This window comes from Pseudonaja textilis, chromosome Z, assembly GCF_049901715.1.
Source record: "Pseudonaja textilis isolate UNSWEBS1 chromosome Z, rPseTex1.2, whole genome shotgun sequence".
NCBI lineage: Eukaryota > Metazoa > Chordata > Lepidosauria > Squamata > Elapidae > Pseudonaja > Pseudonaja textilis.
Window position 1 is genome coordinate 93006572 of NC_142008.1, and position 22866 is coordinate 93029437.

A 22866-nucleotide genomic window follows, 5' to 3' on the forward strand; every position below is an offset into this window, starting at 1 on the left:
TCAGGGCGCAGGCCTGCAGCTTGAATATCTTTGTTGATGGTGTCTTGCCTGTTTTGGAGGCCTGAAAGATCGCCGGCCATTGAATTCTAGTTGGTAGGCAGTCTTGACCACGGTGGAAGATGCTGCTCTCTGGATATGTCCATACCAGTGGAGTCGGCCTTCTCTCATCTTCTCTATAATTGGTGTCACATCAAAATGTTGTTGAATGGGGTCATTTATGATGTGGTCAAGAAGGGAGATGCTGATATCCATCTGAACATTTGCATTTCTGTGACATAGAGATAGCTTTCAGTCCCTGTTGTTGCTGTCTAGCATTCAATGCCATACAATGCAACAGGGAGGAAGGTTGTCTTGTAAATCTTAGTTTTAAGACGAGTTGTCATTCATCTGTCACATAATATATCCTGAGTTCTCACCAATCATCCAGGCTGCAATCAAATCAAATCAAATCAACCTTTATTATCAGAGTATAATATGTGTACAATGAGATTGGCTGAGTCTCCCTTCATGCACCCCCAAACACAACTCACATTGAAGACAAAAAAGAAAAATCCCTAACCCAGTGAACCCTACTAACAAATATACTATCTTATTGCACCATGTGAACTTATTGCACAATGCGCCGGCCCCATAAATCTATCATACTATGTTGACAAGAGGTTATTTTCCATTCAGGACTCGGACAGGCCACAGGTAGAAACTGTTCTTCAGCCTGTTTGTGCAGCTGGCTATGCTTCTATATCTCTTACCTGATGGTAGGAGAGTGAAGAAGTGCTGACCAGGGTATGAGTCGTCCCTGAGAATTCACACTTGCTCACACCCCACAATTGGTGTTGCCATTGACTTGGAGATGAGATCCCAGATATCAGAAAACATCCACCTTCTTTAGTTTTTTTCCACTGATTTGAAGGGTTCCAGGGATGGTACCCAGTCTTTAAGTACTCAGCTTTCTTGGTGTTGAGGCAGAGTCCAAAATGGTTGAGGTGATCGTTCCATGTTTGAACTTGCTCTTGTAATTCATTTCTGGTGGTGGAAGCAAGCATAACATCATCTGCATAAAGCATAGTCCAGGATGCATTCTGATGCAGATCATGCGTGATGGTGTCCTTGACCAATATAAACAAAAATGGTGACAGTACAGAGAACTTGGTGCACCCCAACTGTCCAGTGGTGGGATTACAGTTTTTTTACTACCAGTTCTGTGGGCATGGTTTGTTGGGTGTGGCATGGCTTGGTGGCTGTGGCAGGGGAAGGATACTGTAAAGTCTCCATTCCCACCCTACTCTAGGGGAAGGATACTGTAAAATCCCCATTCCCTCCCCACTCCTGGGGGAAGGTTACTACAAAATCTCATTCCCTCCCCACTCCGCTAACCTGCTTTCCAGCTCCATTCTTCTGTACAGGGCAACAAAAGAAGACCCCGCCGATCTGCTGGGACTTGGGAGGCAGAGAATAGATGGGGGTGGGGCCAGTCAGAGGTGGTATTTGCTGGTTCTCCGAACTACTCAAAATTTCCACTACCAATTCTCCGGAACTGGTCAGAACTTGCTGAACACCACCTCTGCAACCATAACTTGGAATCTATTGGAGAGGCTGGCTGGGCATCACACTTGGCTGCTGGTATTCTTATTTAGCATTTTGACTCAGTCAATGAGTGGTTCAGGTACTCTGTGATCCCAGAAGGCACACTACATCAGATGTTGTGGAACACAATCAAATGCCTTCTCTACTCATTGTCATGTCCAGGGACTTTCAAGTTCTCCACTCTGTCTACAGCATTGTTGACTTCTTCCTCAGTTGTGAGTGGAATGGGTCCATGGGTTGGTCTTTTGGAATTGGTGGATGTAGGAATTCAATGTTGGAGATCTCATTGAAATGATCCTACCATAGTTGCAAGATCTCTTGTTTGTCTTGGAGTTGTTTGCCATCCTTGTCCTTCATGCACATGTAATGCTCGATGTCTTGTGCAGCCTTCTTCTGTGCTTTGGCCAATTGGTAAATGTCTTTCTCCCCTTCCCTTGTCTCCAGGCGGTCATATAGGTCTTGATAGTGTTCTGCCCTGGTTTCAGCAACCACTCTCTTGGCTGCTCTCTTGGTAGTTACATAGTTCTGTAGATTCTCTTTGGTCTTATCTGCCTGCCATTTCTTGAAAGTTTGCTTCTTTTCTTGTACTTTCTCCTGCACTTGTTCAGTGCACAACTGAACTTTTATACAGTGAGCTGATTTTGTGACACTGAGAATTTCTCTGGCAGTGGTGATGACAGAGTTACAGAGTGTTGACCAGATGATGTTACTTGTAGCAACACTGATAGGTAGGAATACAATTTTCCTGGTCACTTGCTTCTTTGTGGTGCTGCAATTTCCACCATTTCATCCTCTTGGGGCCTGTGGTGCTGTTCATTTTCTTATAGCCTTTTTAATTTTTAGATCTGTAACAAGTGATTTGTTTTGGGGGCAAGAACATCAGAGGGGATAGCCTTGGTGTTGCATGGGAAGGTCTTGTCTTCTCAAGAGAATAAAATATGACTGCTATTTCTGCCATTGGTGAAAGTAATGAGCTGGTCTGGATTTTTCTTGAAACATGTGTTACAGATTATGAAATCATTTGCTTCTGCAAAGTCCAGGATTTGAAATCTATCTTCATTGTGGTTTCCATAACCTTTGTTTCCCAATGGCATTGGTAGCCATCCCGATATCTCCCCACACAACCATTCAAGTCACAGCAGAGGAGCAGCAGATCTTTTTCAGGACAGGCACAGATTTTAATCTGCAGTTCATTCCAGAACTGATCTTTGGTGTCTTCATCAAGTTCTGTTTGTGGGGCATAATCAGAAAATACCTGAAGTCATTGAGGGGTGTGTATTAATAGTGACAGACATGACATGGTCAGAGTGTTTCTGGACTTCAGGCACATGGCTGCATAGATCTTTGCTCACAACAACAGCAACACCATAGTTATAGGAAGTGCCTTGGTAAACCAACTTGTAATCTTCTTCAGTGTCTCTCGATTTCTGTCCCTTCCATCTGGTCTCCTGAAGACATGCTATGTTAATATGGTGGTGTTTCAGGATTTTGGCTAACTCGTGGTTACATGCAGTCAGTGTTCCTATATTGAGAGTGGCGATGTGCAGTGGTTTAGGCTTCTTTTGAGCTAGCTTCTTTAACTGGTCCCACTCCGGAAGCTGTAGCTCTTGTCCATTTTTCATGTTGTTTGGATGGGACCTGTGCTCATCCCCTGAGGGGGATGCTCTAAAGGCTTCATTTGTTGTAACAAAATTTTCAACAGGCCTGTTGCCCAGGCCTGATTTGTGATCTGAGCATTTGGCAAATGGTTCACTCTTATGGTGTTTGCAGCATCCTGCGCTCACCTGATTGCTATTTGTAACCTTTTCTTCCAAATTCCCACAAGCAAAGTGGGGAAACTGGCAGGGAAGATTGCAAGTCACCCCTTCCACTTTTTGTCCTGAGGATTCACAATATCCCCTCCCCTCCCTCCCAGCCATACGCTGCAGCACCTTCTCCCTGCCAATTTAATGTCATTGGCAAGACTGACAGAAGCTGATTTTAGTATTTAGTATTTATTTTGATTTGTCAATCACTTACAAGATAATAGGTATAAGTATATACATAGTTATGAATACATGAAATGGGTACATATAAGAAAAATAAAAGAAACAATAGGACAGGACAGTAGGCACGATTGGTGCGCTTATGCATGCCCCCTGCAGGCCTCTTAGGAAAGGGGTGAGGTCAATAGTAGACAGTCTAAGGTTAAAGTTTTGGGGGTTTGGGGAAGAAACCACAGTCAGGTAGAGTATTCCAGACATTGACCACTCTGTTACTGAAGTCGTATTTCCTGCAAACAAGTTTGGTGTGGTTAACCTTGAGTTTGTATCTATTGTATGCACTTGTGCTGTTATGGTTGAAGCTGAAGTATTCATTGACAGGCAAGTCATTGCAACGTATGATTTTATATACCATACTTAGATCAGATCAAAGACAGCATAAGTCAAGGATTTCTAGGTGTAGAATTTCAACTCTGGTGGCATAAGTAGAGCACTTAGATCATTAGAGAGTATTCCAAGATCCTTTACAGATCATCAACAAGGTTTTGACTATTCAGCTTGTATTTTATTTTCTGATTTTTTTTTTGCCAATATGTCAGACAAAATATTTATTTGTTGAGATTTGAAGTTGCCATTTGTTTGACCATTCTGATACATAGTCAAGGTCTTTTTGAAGGGTAGCAGTATTGTCTGTGGTATTGAACAGCTTTACATCATCAGCGAAGAGAACACAGTTGCTCTTAATGTGACCACAGAGGTCATTTAGGTAGAGTATGAAGAGAGTTGGTCCTAGAACACTGCCTTGGGGGACACCACTCTTGACAGGTACAGAATTTGATAGGATGCTCCCAATTTTGACCATTTGTTGTCTGTTTGACAGGAATGCTTCTATCCAGTTATGCAGTTGTCCAGAGATACCATAAGATTTTACTTTTAGTAGTAGTTTGTCGTGTACCACTAAATCAAAGGCTTTACAGAAGTCTATGTAGATTGTGTCTATTGTTTTGCCCTGATCGAGTTGTGTAGTCCATATGTTTTTGCAGTTGCAGATTACAGGATAGTTTTTTCTGAAACCAAATTGTTTATTAGGGAGTAGGTTGTTTGTCTCTAAGTGGAGGATAATGGATTGGTTAATAATTGATTCCATGACTTTACAGGTGACGCAGCATAAGGAGATTGGTCTGTAATTTTCAACTAGGCTGGGGTCTTCCTTTTTGAAAATGGGGATGACCGTGGCTTGTGACCATAGTTTTGGCAAGGAGCTGGTCCTGAAAGATTTTTCAAAGATTATGCTTAGACGTTCAGCTATGGCAGTGGATAGCTTTTTTTAAGAAGTAGGCACATATTCTGTTCGGTCCAATAGACAGAGATGGTTGTAGATTGCGTAGTGCTTTTTCAACATTGTCTTCTGTAAAATTGATATGTATTAAATCATTGTAGTTGTCTGTGGTCCGACTAGGAAATACTGGACATGATCCATTGCTGTTTACAAATACTGAGCCAAAGAATGTGTTAAAGATGTTGGCTTTAATGGTGTCGTCGTTGCAGTCTTTACCATTAGGTCCTATCAGGGGTGGGATGGACCTTAAGTCTTTTAGTTTGTTGTTTACAAAATTGTAAAAAGCGCGGGTGGAATTGGTGCATAGAAGGTTTTCCTCTTGTTTAATGTGATAATTGGTGTATTCAGTATTTATCTGGTGGCATAAATTTTTGTATCAACTTTTGAAGTTGGCAATGTGACCAGATTTGTTTTTCTGCCAGAGTGATCTCTTTTTGGACTGAAGTTTCCTTACTGTTGTGGGTAATCTGTTTTTTGTTTTGGGAGTTGTTATTGGTACATATAGTTTGATGACTCTTTTGACTTCAAGAAAAAAATATGTTGCAATGGTCTTCAACAGTATTGCATCCAGTGAATAGAGATTGCCAATCAAGGGATGAGAGATTGTTGTCTATAAGATCATAGTTGCCTTTTTTGAAGTTATAATTGGGGATTACGTCATTGTGATTATTTTTGTGTGGGCGTATGTTGAGACAAAAGTCAATCATATTGTGGTCACTGTTGGAAAAGGGTTCTTTAGTTTGTATTCCGTAAATTAAATTCAAACTATTGCAGAAGATGAGATCAAGGCAGTTGTTAAACCTAGTATTGTTGGTTACTAGTTGTTCCAGTCCCAGATTTTTTACAGCATTGTAGAAGGTTACATGTATGGGTTCAGTTGTACATTCGTTTAGGGTCCAGTTAATATGAGGTAGATTGAAGTCACCAAGCATCTCTCCTCTGCCTGCATACATTTATGCCGCATAGCAGCAACTCTTTTTCAGCCCACATACAGTCATATGGCACCATTGCAAGCCTCTCCAGCTCATTCATTCTTGCTGCAGCACCTCCACATCACCTCATGCCGTAGTACTTATTTTGTTTTGCTTGTGGGAAGCCAGGCGGATATCAGAAATCTTGGTCATATGAGGTCCCTGCTTAACAACCCATGATCCTTGCTTAATGACAGCAAGATTCCTGGGATTGCTGCTGCTAAGTGATATAGTCATGTGAGATTGCTTTTTACAACATTAGTTAATGATGGAAATTCTGGTCAAATTACTGAGGACTACTTGTATCATGTCTTGGAAAAATATAAATAGGGAGTAAAAGTGTGGTTAAGTCTATCATGTCCATTAAAAGATGACTTTTCCAGGGTGTTATGTATGAGTATGCCTTTGAGTCAGTTCTTGATTCCTGGTGACTGTCTGGACTGGTCCCTGCAGTTCTGTTGATAAGGCTTTTTTTGTGTGAAGTTATTTGCCATTTCCTCCTTCTTAAGGTTGAGAAAGTTGAGACAGCTGGCATTGTATCTAAAGAGGATGTCAGTGTTCCAAGTAAAGTACCCACTGAAAGCAGAACTCTGAGACAGGTAGATTCCTCAAAGAATAATTTATTGGATACATCATATTGGCACAACTGGTAAAAAACTGAGACTGAAAGTCCCCATGATTTTCACCCAACTAAAAGTCACATTGTCCAATAAGGGCACAAGCTGTTTGATCAGTTACTCATTTCTCTTCTTCCCTGCCACCTGGTGAAATGTCCTTGGTTCCCACAAGAAAACTTTTTGTTTTGACTACAAAACCCCAGCTAACTATCCCCCCTCCTTCCCTCTCTTGTGGCAACCCTGAAGCCAAAAAAATGACCTCAACCCAGTTCGCTTCCGGATTGACAGTGGAATTAGAACTCACCATTTTCCATTGTCTAGCCTGATGCCTTAACTGCTACACCAAATTGGCTCCCATTTTCTTGAGTGCTTTAAATTATTTGTGTTTACTTATTCTGAGGATTTATGTGGCTGGCCACTCACTCTCATTGTCTCTGGATGGCCTACAAACAATTAAAAATCAATATAAAAAGAACAAAACAATATCACCTGGTGACAATAAGCAGTCAAATGAGCCACTTGATGGGATTCATCCCACTGTGGCAGTTGCAGGGCAGTTGGTAGAACTAGGTCTTCAGGACCTTGCAAAAGTCTATCAAAATGGAGGCCAGGCTAATCTCTGTGGGAATGGTATTCCAAAGGGAGGGAGCTACTATGGAGAATGCCGTTCTGGATCCTGCCAGATATACCTCCTTATGAGACAGGATCTGCAACATTCCCTGCCTCCCTTACTCTATTGGGTGGGTGGATGTAACCAGGGAGAAATGTTCCTTCAGATAACCTGGTCCCACGCCATATAGGGTTGTAGAGGTGACAACTAGCATCTTGAATTGTATCCAGAAGCAAATCAGAAGCCAATGCAGCTTCCATAGTAGAAATGACACATGTGCACACCCGTGTTTGCACAAAACCATTTGGGCCAATGCATTTTGAACCAATTGGAGCTTTGAACCAATGTAGTCAGACGAACAGAATATGTTGCCATTCTTTGATATATTTGGCTTGAAGAAAGAGAAAAACATATGAAATTCATACTTGAGATTTATATAGCTAAATAAAATATTTTATTATGGATTTACGTATTCATTTTCCTTGATTGTAAGCTATTTGCTTGGTTTGCCAAATCCACTGTACATACTGTAATTAAGAGCTTTTATTTATGGTGGTCTTGTATAATATATTATTATTTATAGTATGAATGAGTTTCAATTTAGGAAGAGATTCATTATTTTTGAAATCAAAAATAAAATGATACTTGTCAGACACTTGATAGATTATGAGGCCTTGTTACATTTGTGCAAAATGTATAAATGTAGAGGGTTTGGATTTTTATTTTTTTTAATAATATATTTGTGCTCTAATATGCATTTTTATTTATTAAACTTATATGCTGCCCATTTTGCCTAGACATGATGCTAGGCAGATTACAACCAAGAAAACATTAAAATAATAAATATTAACACCAAAATTGACTTAAGACTTAACACAGATGGTAAGGGAGGTCACAGGTCTTATCTCAGTCTCTTAATCACCTCCTATTTAACATGCTTTCACCAGGGCTCCAATCCAGCTGGCAGTGGTTTTCAGGCCCCTTTGAAAGGCTAAAAGGGTGGGTGCAGATCTCACTTTTGGAGGTAGCACAGTGTTCCAGAATTGGGACTCACGAGAGAAAAAGCTTTCACCCCACCAGCTGGAATTCCTTGATCGATCATCGGCAACATGCCCCTTCTACCAGCACAGTTGGGACAGACTAATCTTACTGAAGTGAGACTGTTCCTCAGACAACCTGCCTTGCCGTCATGAAGGACTTTAAAGTTAAGAACCAACACCCTGAATTGGACCTGGGAGCAAACTGGCAATGAGTGCAGCTTGTGTAACAGTGGTAAATGGGCATGCTCTGGCCTATTTATAAGTAGTCCCACTTATTTGTTGGACTAGGTATAGTGAATAGGTTGGCCCAAGTAAATCCAAATCAATTTTTTTAAACATAAAATCACTGCTTGTTATCTTTAATTATAAATGATTTGGAATTCACCTTTGCCTAAGGCTGTCAGATGTGGGTTGCAAAATTCAGAGTGAGCACTATATGTCAATAAATGCCTAATGTTAAATTTTATTTAGTGTATGAATTTGCCTTAATTTTTATAAATTAACTGTCTGCTGCTTTGGATTTCTACACAGTGCAACCTTTAAATCAAAAGTGTATTAAAATAAATCCCACCTCACCTTTGTGTATCTTGCTCCCTTTCCTTCTTTGGTAATCGTAACTAAGTTTTAATGTTAGTATCCATTTTTTTAATGTTTTGAGTGTTTTTAATTGATTGTAAGTTGTCTGTAGGCAAGATGGGTGGCATAATTGAAAAACAATAAGATATTGTATTTTAAAAAAAAATATTTTTCAGACTTTTTTGTGATCTCAGTTTCAAACTCAGAGATTAAGCTATACACTCAATTATAGCTTTGGGCACCAGCTGATTTTTTGCACAGCTACTGTTTCTTTGACATTTGGTATTTTGTTTCCTACTTAACTAGATTTTAATAAAAGCAATACTTTTCAAATTAATCAGTTTAGAGTCAGACTTCAGAAAAAAAAACAGTGAATCAAGTGAATATTATTGATTTTTGACAGAGTGATTGGCCCCATTAAAAAAAACCAAAGAACCATTGCTTTAAAGAATCAACTGAACACTTGAATATAGTGGAAATCAGTTGTTTCACCAACTGCTTAAAGGAAAGTAAGGTATTAATTTAGTGAAGGTGCTATAAATACATAAACATTCAGAAGCAAGAGTTACCTAGATTTTTCAAATTCTATGTTCTATTTCAAAGGTAAGCAACCCAGTGTTCTCAAGTTTTTCTGAATCTATCTATTGGACCGGATGGAATATGTGCCTACTTCTTAAAAAAAAAGCTATCCACTGCCATAGCCGAACCTCAAACCATAATCTTTGAAAAATCTTTCAGGACCAGCTCCTTGCCAAAACTATGGTTACAAGCCACGGTCATCCCTATCTTCAAAAAGGGAGACCGCAGCCTAGTTGAAAATTACAGACCAATCTCCTTATGCTGCGTCATCTGTAAAGTCATGGAATCAATTATTAACCAATCCATTATCCTCCACTTAGAGACAAACAACCTACTCCCTAATAAACAATTTGGTTTCAGAAAAAAACTATCCTGTAATCTGCAACTCTTACACTGCAAAAAACATATGGACTACACAACTCGATCAGGACAAAACAATAGACGAAATCTACATAGACTTCTGTAAAGCCTTTGATTCAGTGGTACATGACAAACTACTCCTAAAAGTAAAATCTTATGGTATCTCTGGACAATTGCATAACTGGATAGAAGCATTCCTCTCAAACAGACAACAGAAGGTCAAAATTGGGCGTGTCCTATCAAATTCTGTACCTGTCAACAGTGGTGTCCCCCAAGGCAGTGCTTTAGGACCAACTTTCTTCATACTCTACATAAATGACCTCTGTAATCATATTAAGAGCAACTGTGTTCTCTTTGCTGATGATGTAAAGCTATTCAACACCATAGACAATACTGCTACCCTCCAAAAGGACCTTGACTGTGTATCAGAATGGTCAATCAAATGGCAACTTCAAATCTCAACAAATAATTGCTCTGTCTTACATATTGGCAAAAAAAAAAATCAGAAAATAAAATACAAGCTAAATAATCAAGACCTTATTGAGGATCCAAACTTTGTCAAGGACCTTGGAGTACTCATCTCTAATAATCTAAGTGCTAGAGCCCACTGTAACTACATAGCCAAAAAGGCATTAAGAGTATAATCTAATCCTACGTAGCTTCTTCTCTGGTAATATCACACTACTAACTAGAGCATACAAAACTTCTGCTAGACTTATACTTGAATACAGCTCATCAGTCTGGAACCCATATCATGTATCTGATATTAACACAATTGAAAAAGTCGAGAAATATTTCACAAGAAGAGTTCTCCGCTCCTCTACTCATTGCAGAATAACTTATGCCACCAGACTTGAAACTCTAGACCTAGAAAACCTAGAACTACGCTGCCTCCAGTCCGATCTAAATACAGTATATAAAATCATACATTGCAATGACCTACCTGCAAATGAATACTTCAGCTTCAATCATAACAATACAAGAGCACACAATAGATACAAACTCAAGGTAACCGCACCAAACTTGACTGCAGAAAATATGACTTCAGCAACAGAGTGGTCAATGTTTGGAATACTCTACCTGACTCTGTGGTTTCTTCCCCAAACCCCAAAAACTTTAACCTTAGACTTTCTACTATTGACCTCACCCCCTTCCTAAGAGGCCTGTAGGGGGTGTGCATAAGCGCACCAATCGTGCCTACTGTCCTTGTCCTATTGTTTCTTTTATTTTTCTTATATGTACCCATTTCATGTATTCAAAACTATGTTTATTCTTATACCTATTATCTTGTAAGCATTTGACAAATCAAATAAATACTAAATACTAAAATCAGTTTCTGTCAGTCTTGCCAATGACATTAAATTGTAGGAACTGTTGTCTAGATTTTTCTGTTTGACTAATATCTGCTGTTGAACCTTTCAAAAATATGAAATAAATGATATTTAATATTTGTTCTATGCACTAAACTTTTTATATGATTCATATTATGGATATTTAGGGTACTTTTTATTTTTAAATTCACATTCCTATCACAAAGCAGCAAATTACAGGAATTAACAGCAGCTGTGAGTAAATTGAGTCTCTTTAGATCAGTTAAATAAAAGGTTCTCAAACTATGGATTGTGAGGAAATGGGAGAACTTCTCAAAGCAGGACTTTTTCTGCAGCTACCTCAACACTCAATTAACTGAACTGATTGTTCTTGGACAGGTCTGGACACATCTCTTTCAATATGTAGAGAAAAAACTTCATATTGACAAGAGAAAATGCTGTTGAGGTGGCATGATATTGGGTGAATGTCAATTATTTTTAATCTTATTTATTTTGCATACTTTTAACATGTATTATATTTCTCAGACTTATTTTACACTTTTTTACTTGTTCAGTGTTGTATGTTATATGTCTATAGTTTGAAGGTGCTTCTGATGCAAATAGGAATGATTTGGACAAGCCAACTACCCTGACAGAGTGGAAGCGTAGTCTAATATGAGTAAGCCATGTTTGAACATCCAAAATGTAATTAATAAAATTCATTGATATATTTATTTCTTGCCTAGTTTTTATTCTAATGAAATAATACATTTTACTCAAAGGTGGAGAGGAGTCACAGAGCTCATTTTAGTTTGGATGCCCAATTTTGTTTTCAATATTATTTAGGAAAAATAAGAAAAAAAAAGAAACAGGAAAAGTATATAAAATATAATTGGGTGAATAACAACTCATTATTTTAGAAGATAAATGTTATCACAAATTTCAAAAAAAGAATTTATTTCTTTGGTCATAGCTTCAATAGGGCCAAAGCACAATTTCATAGAAATACCTATATCACCCAATAATATACTTTCATGTGGTGCCTAAAAGTAATGTTCAAAATGTTTTTACATTGTTTATTAAAAGTCCAGTTATTTTGATATATGTATTTTTGAATTAAATATCAATTATTAGTATTTGTGGCATAAGAACAATGTTAATAAATCACCTTGGATAAAGTACAACACAGATTTCACAGGATTAAGGTAGGACTTAATTAATAGTGACCTTCATCCTTTGATTTTGTACAGTTTTATCATTTGGGGAGAGAGAAATACAGCTATTTGATAATTTAATCATTATAACAATGCCAAATGGAATAAAACATTAATCTTAACCCTTCATATAATAATCCCTTTCAAATGTAGATCTTGCATTTGTTAGTTCTTAGTCCTACAAAAGCAAATATTTGAAAGCATTATTTAAATATTTGTCAAAAATTCTAAATGCAAATAAATAGCATTTGGAGGAAAACAAACACAAAGCACTTCTTCAAATATATATCACTGACCTAATATGAGACCTTTAATGTTTTGTATCTTTAGAAGATAATATAATAATTCACATCATCCCCTAATAATCTTTGATTCATGAAAGTTGTTCTACAAATATAAAGGGTATCAGTTGGGGAAAGCTCTATTATTTGAAACAAAGTTCTTCTAGTTAAGTGATCATATATTTGTTCTAGATTCATACCAATATTTATTTTGAAACCCATTTCATGAATAATCTTTGAATAAATTGATATTGATTTAAGTTTTGATTGATGGGATGCTGCAAGACCGTCTCATAACCAATCTCACTTCAATATCAGGAAGACTTTTCTGTTTCATATGTAAACAATCTTCATCTGTAGCTGTCAGGTGAAGATCAAAGCGCAAAGAAACAGACTTTTTTCTTAAGTGAGGGTTATCCTTGAAGAAAGAGCCTTCCCATTCTTTAATCACTTCATCTACTTTTTCTGTCCTGAAACAATAAATAGATTATTTTATATAGGTATTCATCCAAAACATGTCCTCAGGCTAAGATTTCAAGACATGTTTATTCTCAGATATATGTCTATTTTGATGAAACAAAGAGATGTATGAACATTTGTTCTGTATTTTTCTATCCATTCATTTATCTGTATTTCTAATGAATAGACTTGAAAGATTTCTGCTTCTTTTTCTATAGAAAGACATGTATCACCAGGCAATAGAGTTGCAACATATATTTTTTCAATTGTTTTCCATATGTATGTATGTGTATATGTGTATATGTGTGTATACATACATACATACATACATACATACATACATGGTATTCAGCTTTGTTCGGGTATTTTCCCACGTCATTATAGTTGTGCTTTTAAAGTTGTAGCAACATTTCGGCAGAATCTCATTGAGCAGCAAAATCCACCCTCTACTTTGGGACAAAGTAAAACAACTTATAACTTGGAGAGCTGAAACTGAAACCACTTACAAAAATGACAAACTTTTGAAGAAACTAAAGAAATTAGAACATGACAAGAAAGCCCCCAACAACTCACAACAACACCTGGAACAATTAGTATATAATGTTTCCAACAGAGAACTCACCAAAACAGAAACAGATGTCCTTACCAAAGGATTCAATTATGCTATAGCACCCAAAAAATCCCCACAGAATCCATCATATGTGCAGTAGAATCCAGCCTAACTAAATTAAATACAGATGAAGCTGATAGAATAAAACACCAAGTTACTAACATCCTATGCACAAGCAAACCACCCAAAAACAACTTGCACAAAGAAGAACTAAAAGCCCTGCAAACCCTAAAAAAGGATAGCAGCATAATCATACTTCCAGCAGACAAAGGGAATGCTACAGTAGTAATGGACAGAAAAGACTATGAAACAAAATTGACAGACCTACTCCAAGACTCCACATACAAACCCATAAACACGGACCCAACCACAGATCTGGAAAAAATAACCAAGAAGAAAATTATAACCAGCCACATGAGCAAAGAGATCCAACAGATGATCATCCCAAGAGAAAAATCTTCCAGATGCCCCACACTATATGGCCTCCCAAAAATACACAAAGAAGTCATACCTCTCAGACCCATAGTCAGCTCCAGAGGAGCACCACTACAAAACCTAGCTAAACACTTAGCAAAACAGCTACAGCCCCATGCTGAAACAGCAGCTTCACATGTACAAAACTCATACCACTTCTTGGAAATGATCAAAGATGTACACGTGGAACAAGAAGAACTGCTTGTAAGTTTCGATGTGGTATCACTGATAAAAGAAACTCTTGAAATCATCAAAAATAAATACCAACCAGCTAAACACCTCATGGAACTAGCAGAACACTGCTTAACCAACACATATTTCATATACAAAGGACAAAGATACAAGCAAATTGAAGGAGCCCCTATGGGATCACCACTGTCTCCCGTCATTGCAAACCTGTTCATGAAAGAATTCGAATCCAGAGCCCTGGAACCCAAACTATGGTTAAGATACATCGATGACACATTTGTGATTTGGTCCCATGGAAAAGAAAACCTAAACAATTTCCTAACACCCCTAAACAGCACACATCCCAAAATCAAGTTTACCATGGAAACAGAAATAAACAAACAACTACCAGTCCTAGATGTACTAATCTACCAAAAAACAGATGGCACACTAGGATACACCATATACCAGAAGAAAACACACACCAACCGCTACCTCAATGCCCAATCCCACCACCACCCAGCACAGATAAACTCCGTGGCCAAAACACTAATCGCCAGAACCAAACGCTTGGCAGACAAGACACATATAAAGACTGAACTATGCACCCTGACTAAAGTACAGACAGCCAACGGCTTCCACAAAAGCAAAATCACTGGCTTGATCCACAAAAACACATTGAGACATAATGGAGACCTAGAAGATGAACAGACCTATGGAACAGCTGTCCCACCCTACATAAGAGGTACTACAGACAAAATCAGTAAGATACTACACAGGCATCACATCAAGACTGCCTTCAAAACAGACAGAAAAATAGCAGCCATCCTTAGAAACCACAAAGATAAAATTGACCAGGAAAACCAAGGCATGTATGAAGTCCCCTGTGCATTATGCCCGGCCACATACATTGGACAGACCAATAGAAGAATAAGTACCCGCCTGGATGAAGATAAAAATGCAGTAAAAAAGCTGGAACACACTTCCTCACTAGTCCAACACATGGAAGCCACAGGTCATAGCATCAACTTCAATGGCACCAAAACCCTAGCCACTATAGAAAACCCCAGCCACAGAATTATCAGAGAAGCCATAGAGATTGAAAAAAGACCTGAAAGCATGAGTAGAAGAGATGATTCCACCAGACTGTCAATTATTTGGAAGCCTGCACTCACAAACAAAAAAATCTCCACACCACAACCCAGGCAAACACCTGGGCACAAACAGATCCACCCTGATACCTCCAGCTCAAACACACCCCAACCAGGCACCCAGATGAAACCTAGCTTCCTAATAAATGATAGCCGTCCATTTACTTGGAGCCAAGCTGCACTAAAAGCCTCCAATACAGGAACACAATGTTGCCAGCCAACCAAGACAAAAAAAGCCACAAAACAGACAGAAGGTATTAGAAACACCAATCAAGCAGAACACAGCAAACTCCAAGACCAATAAACACAGATCAAGACTCCCAACCAATCAGGATGAAGAAAAAACCATTCTGGCACAGCAGTAGGCTAGCCCCAAATTTAAAACTGAAACAACTGTAAAAGTCTGACTCACAGACAAACACAATACAGAAGCCTGATGATGGCAGATGAGATTCTGCCGAAACGTTGCTACAACTTTAAAAGCACAACTATAATGACGTAGGAAAAATAGCAGCCATCCTTAGAAACCCCAAAGATAAAATTGACCTGGAAAACGAACAAAGCTGAATACCATACATACATACATACATACATATCCTAGAAAGATAGTTCTTAACTTACAGCATTTATTTTGTATAGTATCATTTTAAATTACAACAGCACTGTAAAAGTGATTTGTGTCCTGTCCTCACACTACAATGATTGCAGCATTCTGGTTTCATGTGATTGCATTTAAAACTTTTCCAGCCAGCTTCTGACAAGCAATAGGGGAAGCTAAATTTGTGTGGCAAAAGTCATACAATTGGTACAATTCACTTAATGACCACCGCCCCCACCCCCCACTTAGCAATGGAAATTGTACTCTTTAGTTGAGGAATACTGGGCTACACCTAGTATATATTTTTATGAATTAGGTATTATAACCATACACACACATGCATATTTAACTTACTGTATTGTATTATGAGTCTCTGTGCTATCCTTCACAAAACCTCCATTTAAGACTGCTTGCTTTGTCAGTATTTCCATTTTTTCAATTTCATGTTTTTTTAGTTTGCTTGCTGTATAGATAAAAAAAATCAAAATATATTAGAATATACAGTTTTAGGAGATGCAGAAGAAATATTCTGTATTTCAAAATGTGTACCAGGTATATTTTCAGTGCCTTTTAACAATTAACACTTGTCACCAGGAAATGACACTTTGAACATAAAGCTGTATATGTCCTACAAATGCTGTGTATGCAATTTAATTACTAAACCAGTATGTTAATATGACTAGTCTTCTCTGACTGCAATTTGCAATTGTAATGTTTTATAAGGTGTTGTGAAAGTCCAGGCTCAAGACCTGAGCAACGTACAACTGGGTGAGCTCCTGTTGCTGCCCCACCTAGCAATTTGAAAGTATGCAAATGCAAGGTACCACTTTGGTGGGACCAGGGTTTTGTGTGCCTTTTGCATATAGCCATGGTGGCCACATAACCATGAAAAATGTCTTCAGGCAACACTGGCTCCCTAGCCAAGAAATGTTGATGAGCACCATGTGTTATCTTCTATCTCACTCTTTCTCTTCTCACCTCTATTTCCTCTTCTTCGATATGATAATCTCATATTTGGCAGTATGCATACATATTTATAAAATAGAAAGATTTTTCATTTTTTCTTCACTAAAAATGATTATTGCCTGCTTGAAGAAATTTAATATCAAAGACGAAAAGGATCTATTTTAGTTATTTTTTTAGTTTTATTTCTCTACTGTTAAGATCTTTTTTCTAATATTAAACAATCACAATCCCTTATAGCTTGAAGTGATTCAGCCCACTCTGACATTACAGAATATATTTTGTATGTAAAAATCCTATTGGAGGCAATATTTCCAGGGGTGGGTTGCTGGGGGCTTGCAGGGATTCGGGAAAGCCCCTAGCTAAGATTCTGTGCAGTTCGGAGAACCCCCAAATCCCACTCCTAGCTGGTCCTGCCCACCCTTCCCCACTTCTCCCAGGAGTCCCCACTCAGCCCGTTTTGGATGCAGGTAAGTGCAGAGCATGCACGGAGCTCAGGGAAGGCGAAAAATGAGTCTCCTGGAAGTTCGGGAAGGCCAGAAATGCGCCCATTTCTGGCTTCCAGAGACCCTCCGGAGACCAGGGAGGCTGTTTTTGGCTTCTCAGAGGCTCGAGTAAAGCCTCCAGCGCATGGGGAAGGCAAAAATGCCTCCCCACCGTGGTTCAGGAGGCTGACTAGGCCACGCCTACCATGGCCACGCCCACCCAGCAACCGGGCAGAGAACCCTTTGCTAAAATTTTTGAAGCCCATCCTGAATATTTCCAGTTGCACTTAAATGAATGAGAGCCCCATTTTAAGACAAGTTTGCATAAAATAGTGGATTATTTCATTGTCTAGTGTTAAGTAAACTCACATGAAGGTAAAATAAATGCTATTTGGCTGGTTGTAGGTTTTCTGATATCTTTTGTTTCTTCGTGTTTTAAATAATGAAACCTGGAGAGAAAGAAAAAAGTTACAGGATAAAATAGGAGTGTTATATCTTCTGAATAAAATCTTGATGAATTCTGTGGGTTGTGCTAGAGTGCCTATTAATGCTCAGTGTTCTTGTTGAGCATGCTGTCTGTTCAATACAATTTGTCCTTTATTCAGGACAATACCTGCATTCAGGCATTATCGATGCCAGGTTTTATTAGTTTCTTTTCTAGGTATGCTATAGGTTTTGGGATGCTGCCGAGATACTCTTAACAGTCTACAGGTTGTTAGGGTTAGGATTATTTACATGTATTGCACTGAGTATAGATATCAGAAGGAAAGGAATTGGGCAGAGAAAGAGTGGCAGAAAGCTAGAGAAGAAAAAGGATGAAATATACCTCTGATTTCAGATCTGTCCGTCATTGAGTATACTTTCCAGCTGACTTCCTTTGGGGTTATGGGGCTATATAGAAAATCAGTTCCTTATCCCCATAAAGGCCCAGTTCAGACATAATCTTTCTTATTGAACCATTATGTTGAAGTTTATGGGTAGTTTAATTAGCCATAGTTTCCTGATGTTTGAATTGAGAATTTAGTATCAACACCTGATATCAGCTTTCTGGTTCTTCTGTTGTGATATACCAAGGAAAGAACGAATTCTGTAGACAAAAAACTCGGCATATGTGTAATACGTTACATCTGAACTTGAACTACTGATGGTTTCATAGTTTGAGTAAACTATGTTTGTTATGAGAATGTACTTGATGAATCTATTTCTTACATCAACTTTTGTCCATGAATAAGAGATGATCCTAAACTTCCATTTTGATTGCATTGTGTTATAGATCCTAAAACAGATATTCTTGGTTTTTGTTTTATGAACAATTTCTTAAGTTACAAAGCAATGAGCAATCATTATGGTTAGTACAAAGATAAAAGTGATGGCTTTTTAAACTATTCCTTTTGCATTCAGTGGAAAAGAGGGGGGAATGCATGAGTTTGAAAACTTGAACCCCACCCCACACAGACCTTCCATTAGGGTCTGAAGACCTGGCTCTGTCAGTTTACCTGGGGTCTCAGAGGGTGCACTACTTTGGAGGTGGCTATCAGATTAAGAGAAGATCCCATCTCTATATTTTGTATTCATTCTCCTCCATCTTTAAATTGTAAATTATCATTCTGTTACTTATTGTTTATTTTAATGTTTACCAGTTTTTAATGTTTGTAAATTGCCCAGGGATTCCTCTAGACAAGATAGGCAACCCACAAATCAAATCAAATAAATAAAAATAAATAAGCTTGTTCTTGCAGAAGTTTTCTTTCAATAACTAGTTATGTGTTTTCTTTACTACTGTGGAAGAGAAACTATGCCATGCTAAAAGAACATGCTATGGTACGTTGTTTCAGTCTTTAGTGTGGTTCTATTTTGTTACCTCATAAAGTAACAGAATACAAAAATAACTGGAAAAGCAACCATTTGGGTTTATTCTTAACCTCAAAAACATGTTTGTATACTGATTATAGTACATAATCTAAATCTAAATCTAAACATAAGCCTCTCCAGAAATCAACAGCTTTCTAATTGTCTAATTATCTAACTGTTCTCTTTCTCCCCAACATGGGTATTGTTTGGCGGCAACTGATAGCATGTCATGATATAATGAAAATTAAGTACATTAATAATTCATATAGTATGCATACTGTGATACATGTGATATCATCACATACCAGATGCTGATGTCCAATATTTAATTTTTTTATTTATTGATCAAATTTATATACAGGTAGCTCTCAACTTTCAACAATTTGTTTAGTGACCATTCAAAGTTACAACAGCACTGAAAAATGATTTATGACCGTTTTTCACACTTATGACTGTTGCAGCATCTCCATGGTCATGTGACCAAAATTCAAATACTTGGTAACTGACTCATATTTATGAGGGGTTCCAAGGTTGCAAAATGGGGCAAAACTCAACAACTGTCTCGCTTAGCAATGGAAATTGCGGTTTTAAGTCAAGGACTACCTGTAGCTGCCCATATCAATACTTGGCACTAGATGGCTATATAAATTTGATTAATAAATAAATCTTTCAAATCATCTCTTCCATCTCAGTGTTCAGTTCTCCCAGAAATTCTATTCCAATCCAGAATTTCCTCAATTCATTATTAGGCAATGAGACATTTTTGTTTGTTTCACTGATCTGATTCCTACACAACAGAGAGGTATAATGGGCTTGGCTTGATTTTGCCTTGATATACATGAACTTCCTTATTCTGACTTAGGTTTATGTATGAATTCAAGCCACTGTAGTTTGTTCTACAAAGCACCAATAAAAAGAATCCTGGTGTTGTACACATCCCTGAGTCATATTGCAACTAATGCAAAGTAGTTAACAATCTCAGTCACTTTGATTTAGGCAGAGGTACCTTTTCTCTTCTTTCTCCAGCAAACTGCGATAGGTAGCTATTTCCTGCTCAAGTCTCATCTTGGAATTTAATAATATTTCATGTTGCTGGAGCTGTTTTTCGATGTCTTGCCGCACTTCTTGGAGCTCCTTCTCCAGATCTTCAATCTCTGTTTCCAAGTGCTTGAGCTGTGTTTGGTATCGTAGTTCTGTGGCCTGTAGCGAATTCTCCAATCCCCTTTCCTGTTATATGAAGTTTCTGATTAAAATGCCAAGGTATACTTCCAAACAAACCAAAACCATTTAAAATCATTCAGCAACAGCATACTTTCAGAAAAAACCCAAATCTAAAATTTCTATTAAATATAATGAAATCTGTATTTAAACAGTGTATTATAAACCATAAAAAAAACAATTGACTTGTACAATTTACTAGATGAATATGCTTATATCATGTATGATATATATATATATGCATATATACATACATACATACATACATACATACATACATACATACATCTATCTATCTATCTATCTATCTATCTATCTATCTATCTATCTATCTATCTATCTATCTATCTATCTATCTATCTATCTATCTATCTATCTATCTATAAGCCAGGAGACTTATACAAGTGACCTGATGGAAGTTTCTTGACATTTCTTCTCTCCAACTTCCTGACTATAGTTTTGACTGTAGTTTCTGGTAAAATTTCTCCAAATGTCATTTGTTATTGTTGGGTTTTTTAGATTGTGATAGCCTTGGTTAAAAATACTGGTTAACGAAGGATATAAATATATGTATTATACTTATTGAAATCCATACATATTTTATTTGTACATATTTGATTTCAAGTATTTCCCAGAGAAGTTTTCATTTGCATAAAATGTCTAAAAAAAGTTAAAAATAGTATAAATCGTTAAAAATGCCTTTAAAAATGCTGTTAAAAAAACCCTACCAACAAATCAATTTGTGCAGTGAAGAATATCTGAGAGAGAGTACAGTATCCCACAACTATGAAAGGTCATAAATAAACATGAGAGACAGAAAACAATAAACAATAGTATTCCTAGTACAATTTTGAAGTTTAATATAGTTGTGCATTACACAGAATGAGGGGGACTATATAGAAATATATATTTGTGTGTAATAATAAGCTTATGCTTTAATTTAAATTCCTCCAAAAACTTTAATATGGAAGAACTTTTTTGTCTCCTTATTCTCTCATGAGCTGTTCAGAGCATCCAGTAGTGGTAGGTGCTTCAGTCTCTTCATGTATAGGCATTCATTTGTGGGACGCTCCTCCTCCTCCTCCTCCACAGCACTCCTCCCAAGCATCTCCCAGTTTTGGCTCAGCCGCGTTGAGGATAGGCAGTGCTTTTGTTTCCTCCTTGGCCGAAACAGGAGAATACCTTAAAATTCAGGTTTGGAGATAGCTAATTCGTCCTTAAGGCTCCCCTAGTCTCTAGTGGGCTGACGAGCTACTGACGATTGCCTTTTCCATTTGGCCATCGGAGATCGTTTGCTTTATAGGGAAGCGCTCTCGGAGCCCCGAAGTGGTTAGAGGCTTCGATTTCGAACCACGCCTTCCCCAACCACTAAATACAACCCTTGCCATAGCGATAGCTGTGCCGTTACTATCAGGTTGCTATCAACGGTGTGGTGTTGTTTCACTCTAACAGCCAAGTCGTATCGCTCTCCCTTTAAGAACACTGCCTTGGGATGGGGGGCATAAGCGCCCATTTTTTCACCCTTCCCCACTGTCTAGGTGTAAGGAGGAGGAAGCCGTCTGAGACAAATCCCTCACACAGTGGGAGATTGCTACTGGAATTAACGCGCATGTCAAAAGTTAATGGCCAGGCGCCATTGTGTTTACTGTAGACCGTGTGGCTGCGCTGAGTGCAAATTGTTTCCAGGCTGTGTGAGGCAGTTTCCCCAAGTAGTAGTTTCTCCTTAGGAACCCAGGGGAAATTTGAACCCTTGTTTTTTCATATTCAAGGCCATCTGATGGATATAATTAGTTGGCTTAACCCTCACAGCTATTCCACAACTAACCCACAACTATCCCAGCAGCACAACAGCGAGCACCAAGGCCTATGCCTGCCTGTGCAGGGCAGCTGTTGTAGGCCAGTAATTTCGCCTTCTTTTATTATTCTGGCCTGTTAAGTGTTCTCAATTTGGCTAATTTGGAATTTCAATAAATTAGCTGTACTATTGACAGTCCAAATACACACACACACACACACACACACACACACACAAACACACATAAGGTCTTAATACTAATAATATTAATAATAATATTTCAGAAAAACGGGGGCTCTTTTCATTTCGTTTCAGCCAACCACTCAAGGACGCAAACTCTCATCTTCTACAATAGGCAGATGGTTAAGGGCTGCAAAAGCTAAAACATACGAGACTCAATCGGGCACAACAGCACATTCAACCAGAAGCGCCGCAACATCGGCAGTGTGGGCTATGCAAGCGCCAATAACAGAAATTTGTCGGACAGCCTTGTCACCTTGTCTTTGCCAAAACTGGGGGATGCTGGGGAGGAGTCCTGTGGAGAAGGAGAAGCATCCCACAAATTAAACCCAGCCTATACATGAAGAGACTGAAGCACCTCCCACTATTGGATGCTCTTCTCCTCCATGCT

At 38.2% G+C, this 22866-nt stretch overlaps 1 protein-coding gene across 2 annotated transcripts in view; it reads right to left on the reverse strand.

The window, feature by feature from the left end:
- Nucleotides 1-10597: 10597 nt before the first annotated feature.
- Nucleotides 10598-22866, reverse strand: part of KRT222 (keratin 222) — a 42826-nt gene continuing 30557 nt past the window's right edge. For both annotated transcript variants that reach the window (XM_026722023.2, XM_087916916.1), the window contains exons 3-6: nucleotides 20229-20449; nucleotides 17741-17820; nucleotides 16278-16386; nucleotides 10598-12933 (exon numbers count right to left, since the gene is read on the reverse strand). In XM_026722023.2, the coding sequence (XP_026577808.1) occupies nucleotides 12720-12933; nucleotides 16278-16386; nucleotides 17741-17820; nucleotides 20229-20449 (624 nt within the window). In that variant the 3' untranslated portion in view covers nucleotides 10598-12719. The remainder of the gene's footprint in view (nucleotides 12934-16277; nucleotides 16387-17740; nucleotides 17821-20228; nucleotides 20450-22866) is intronic.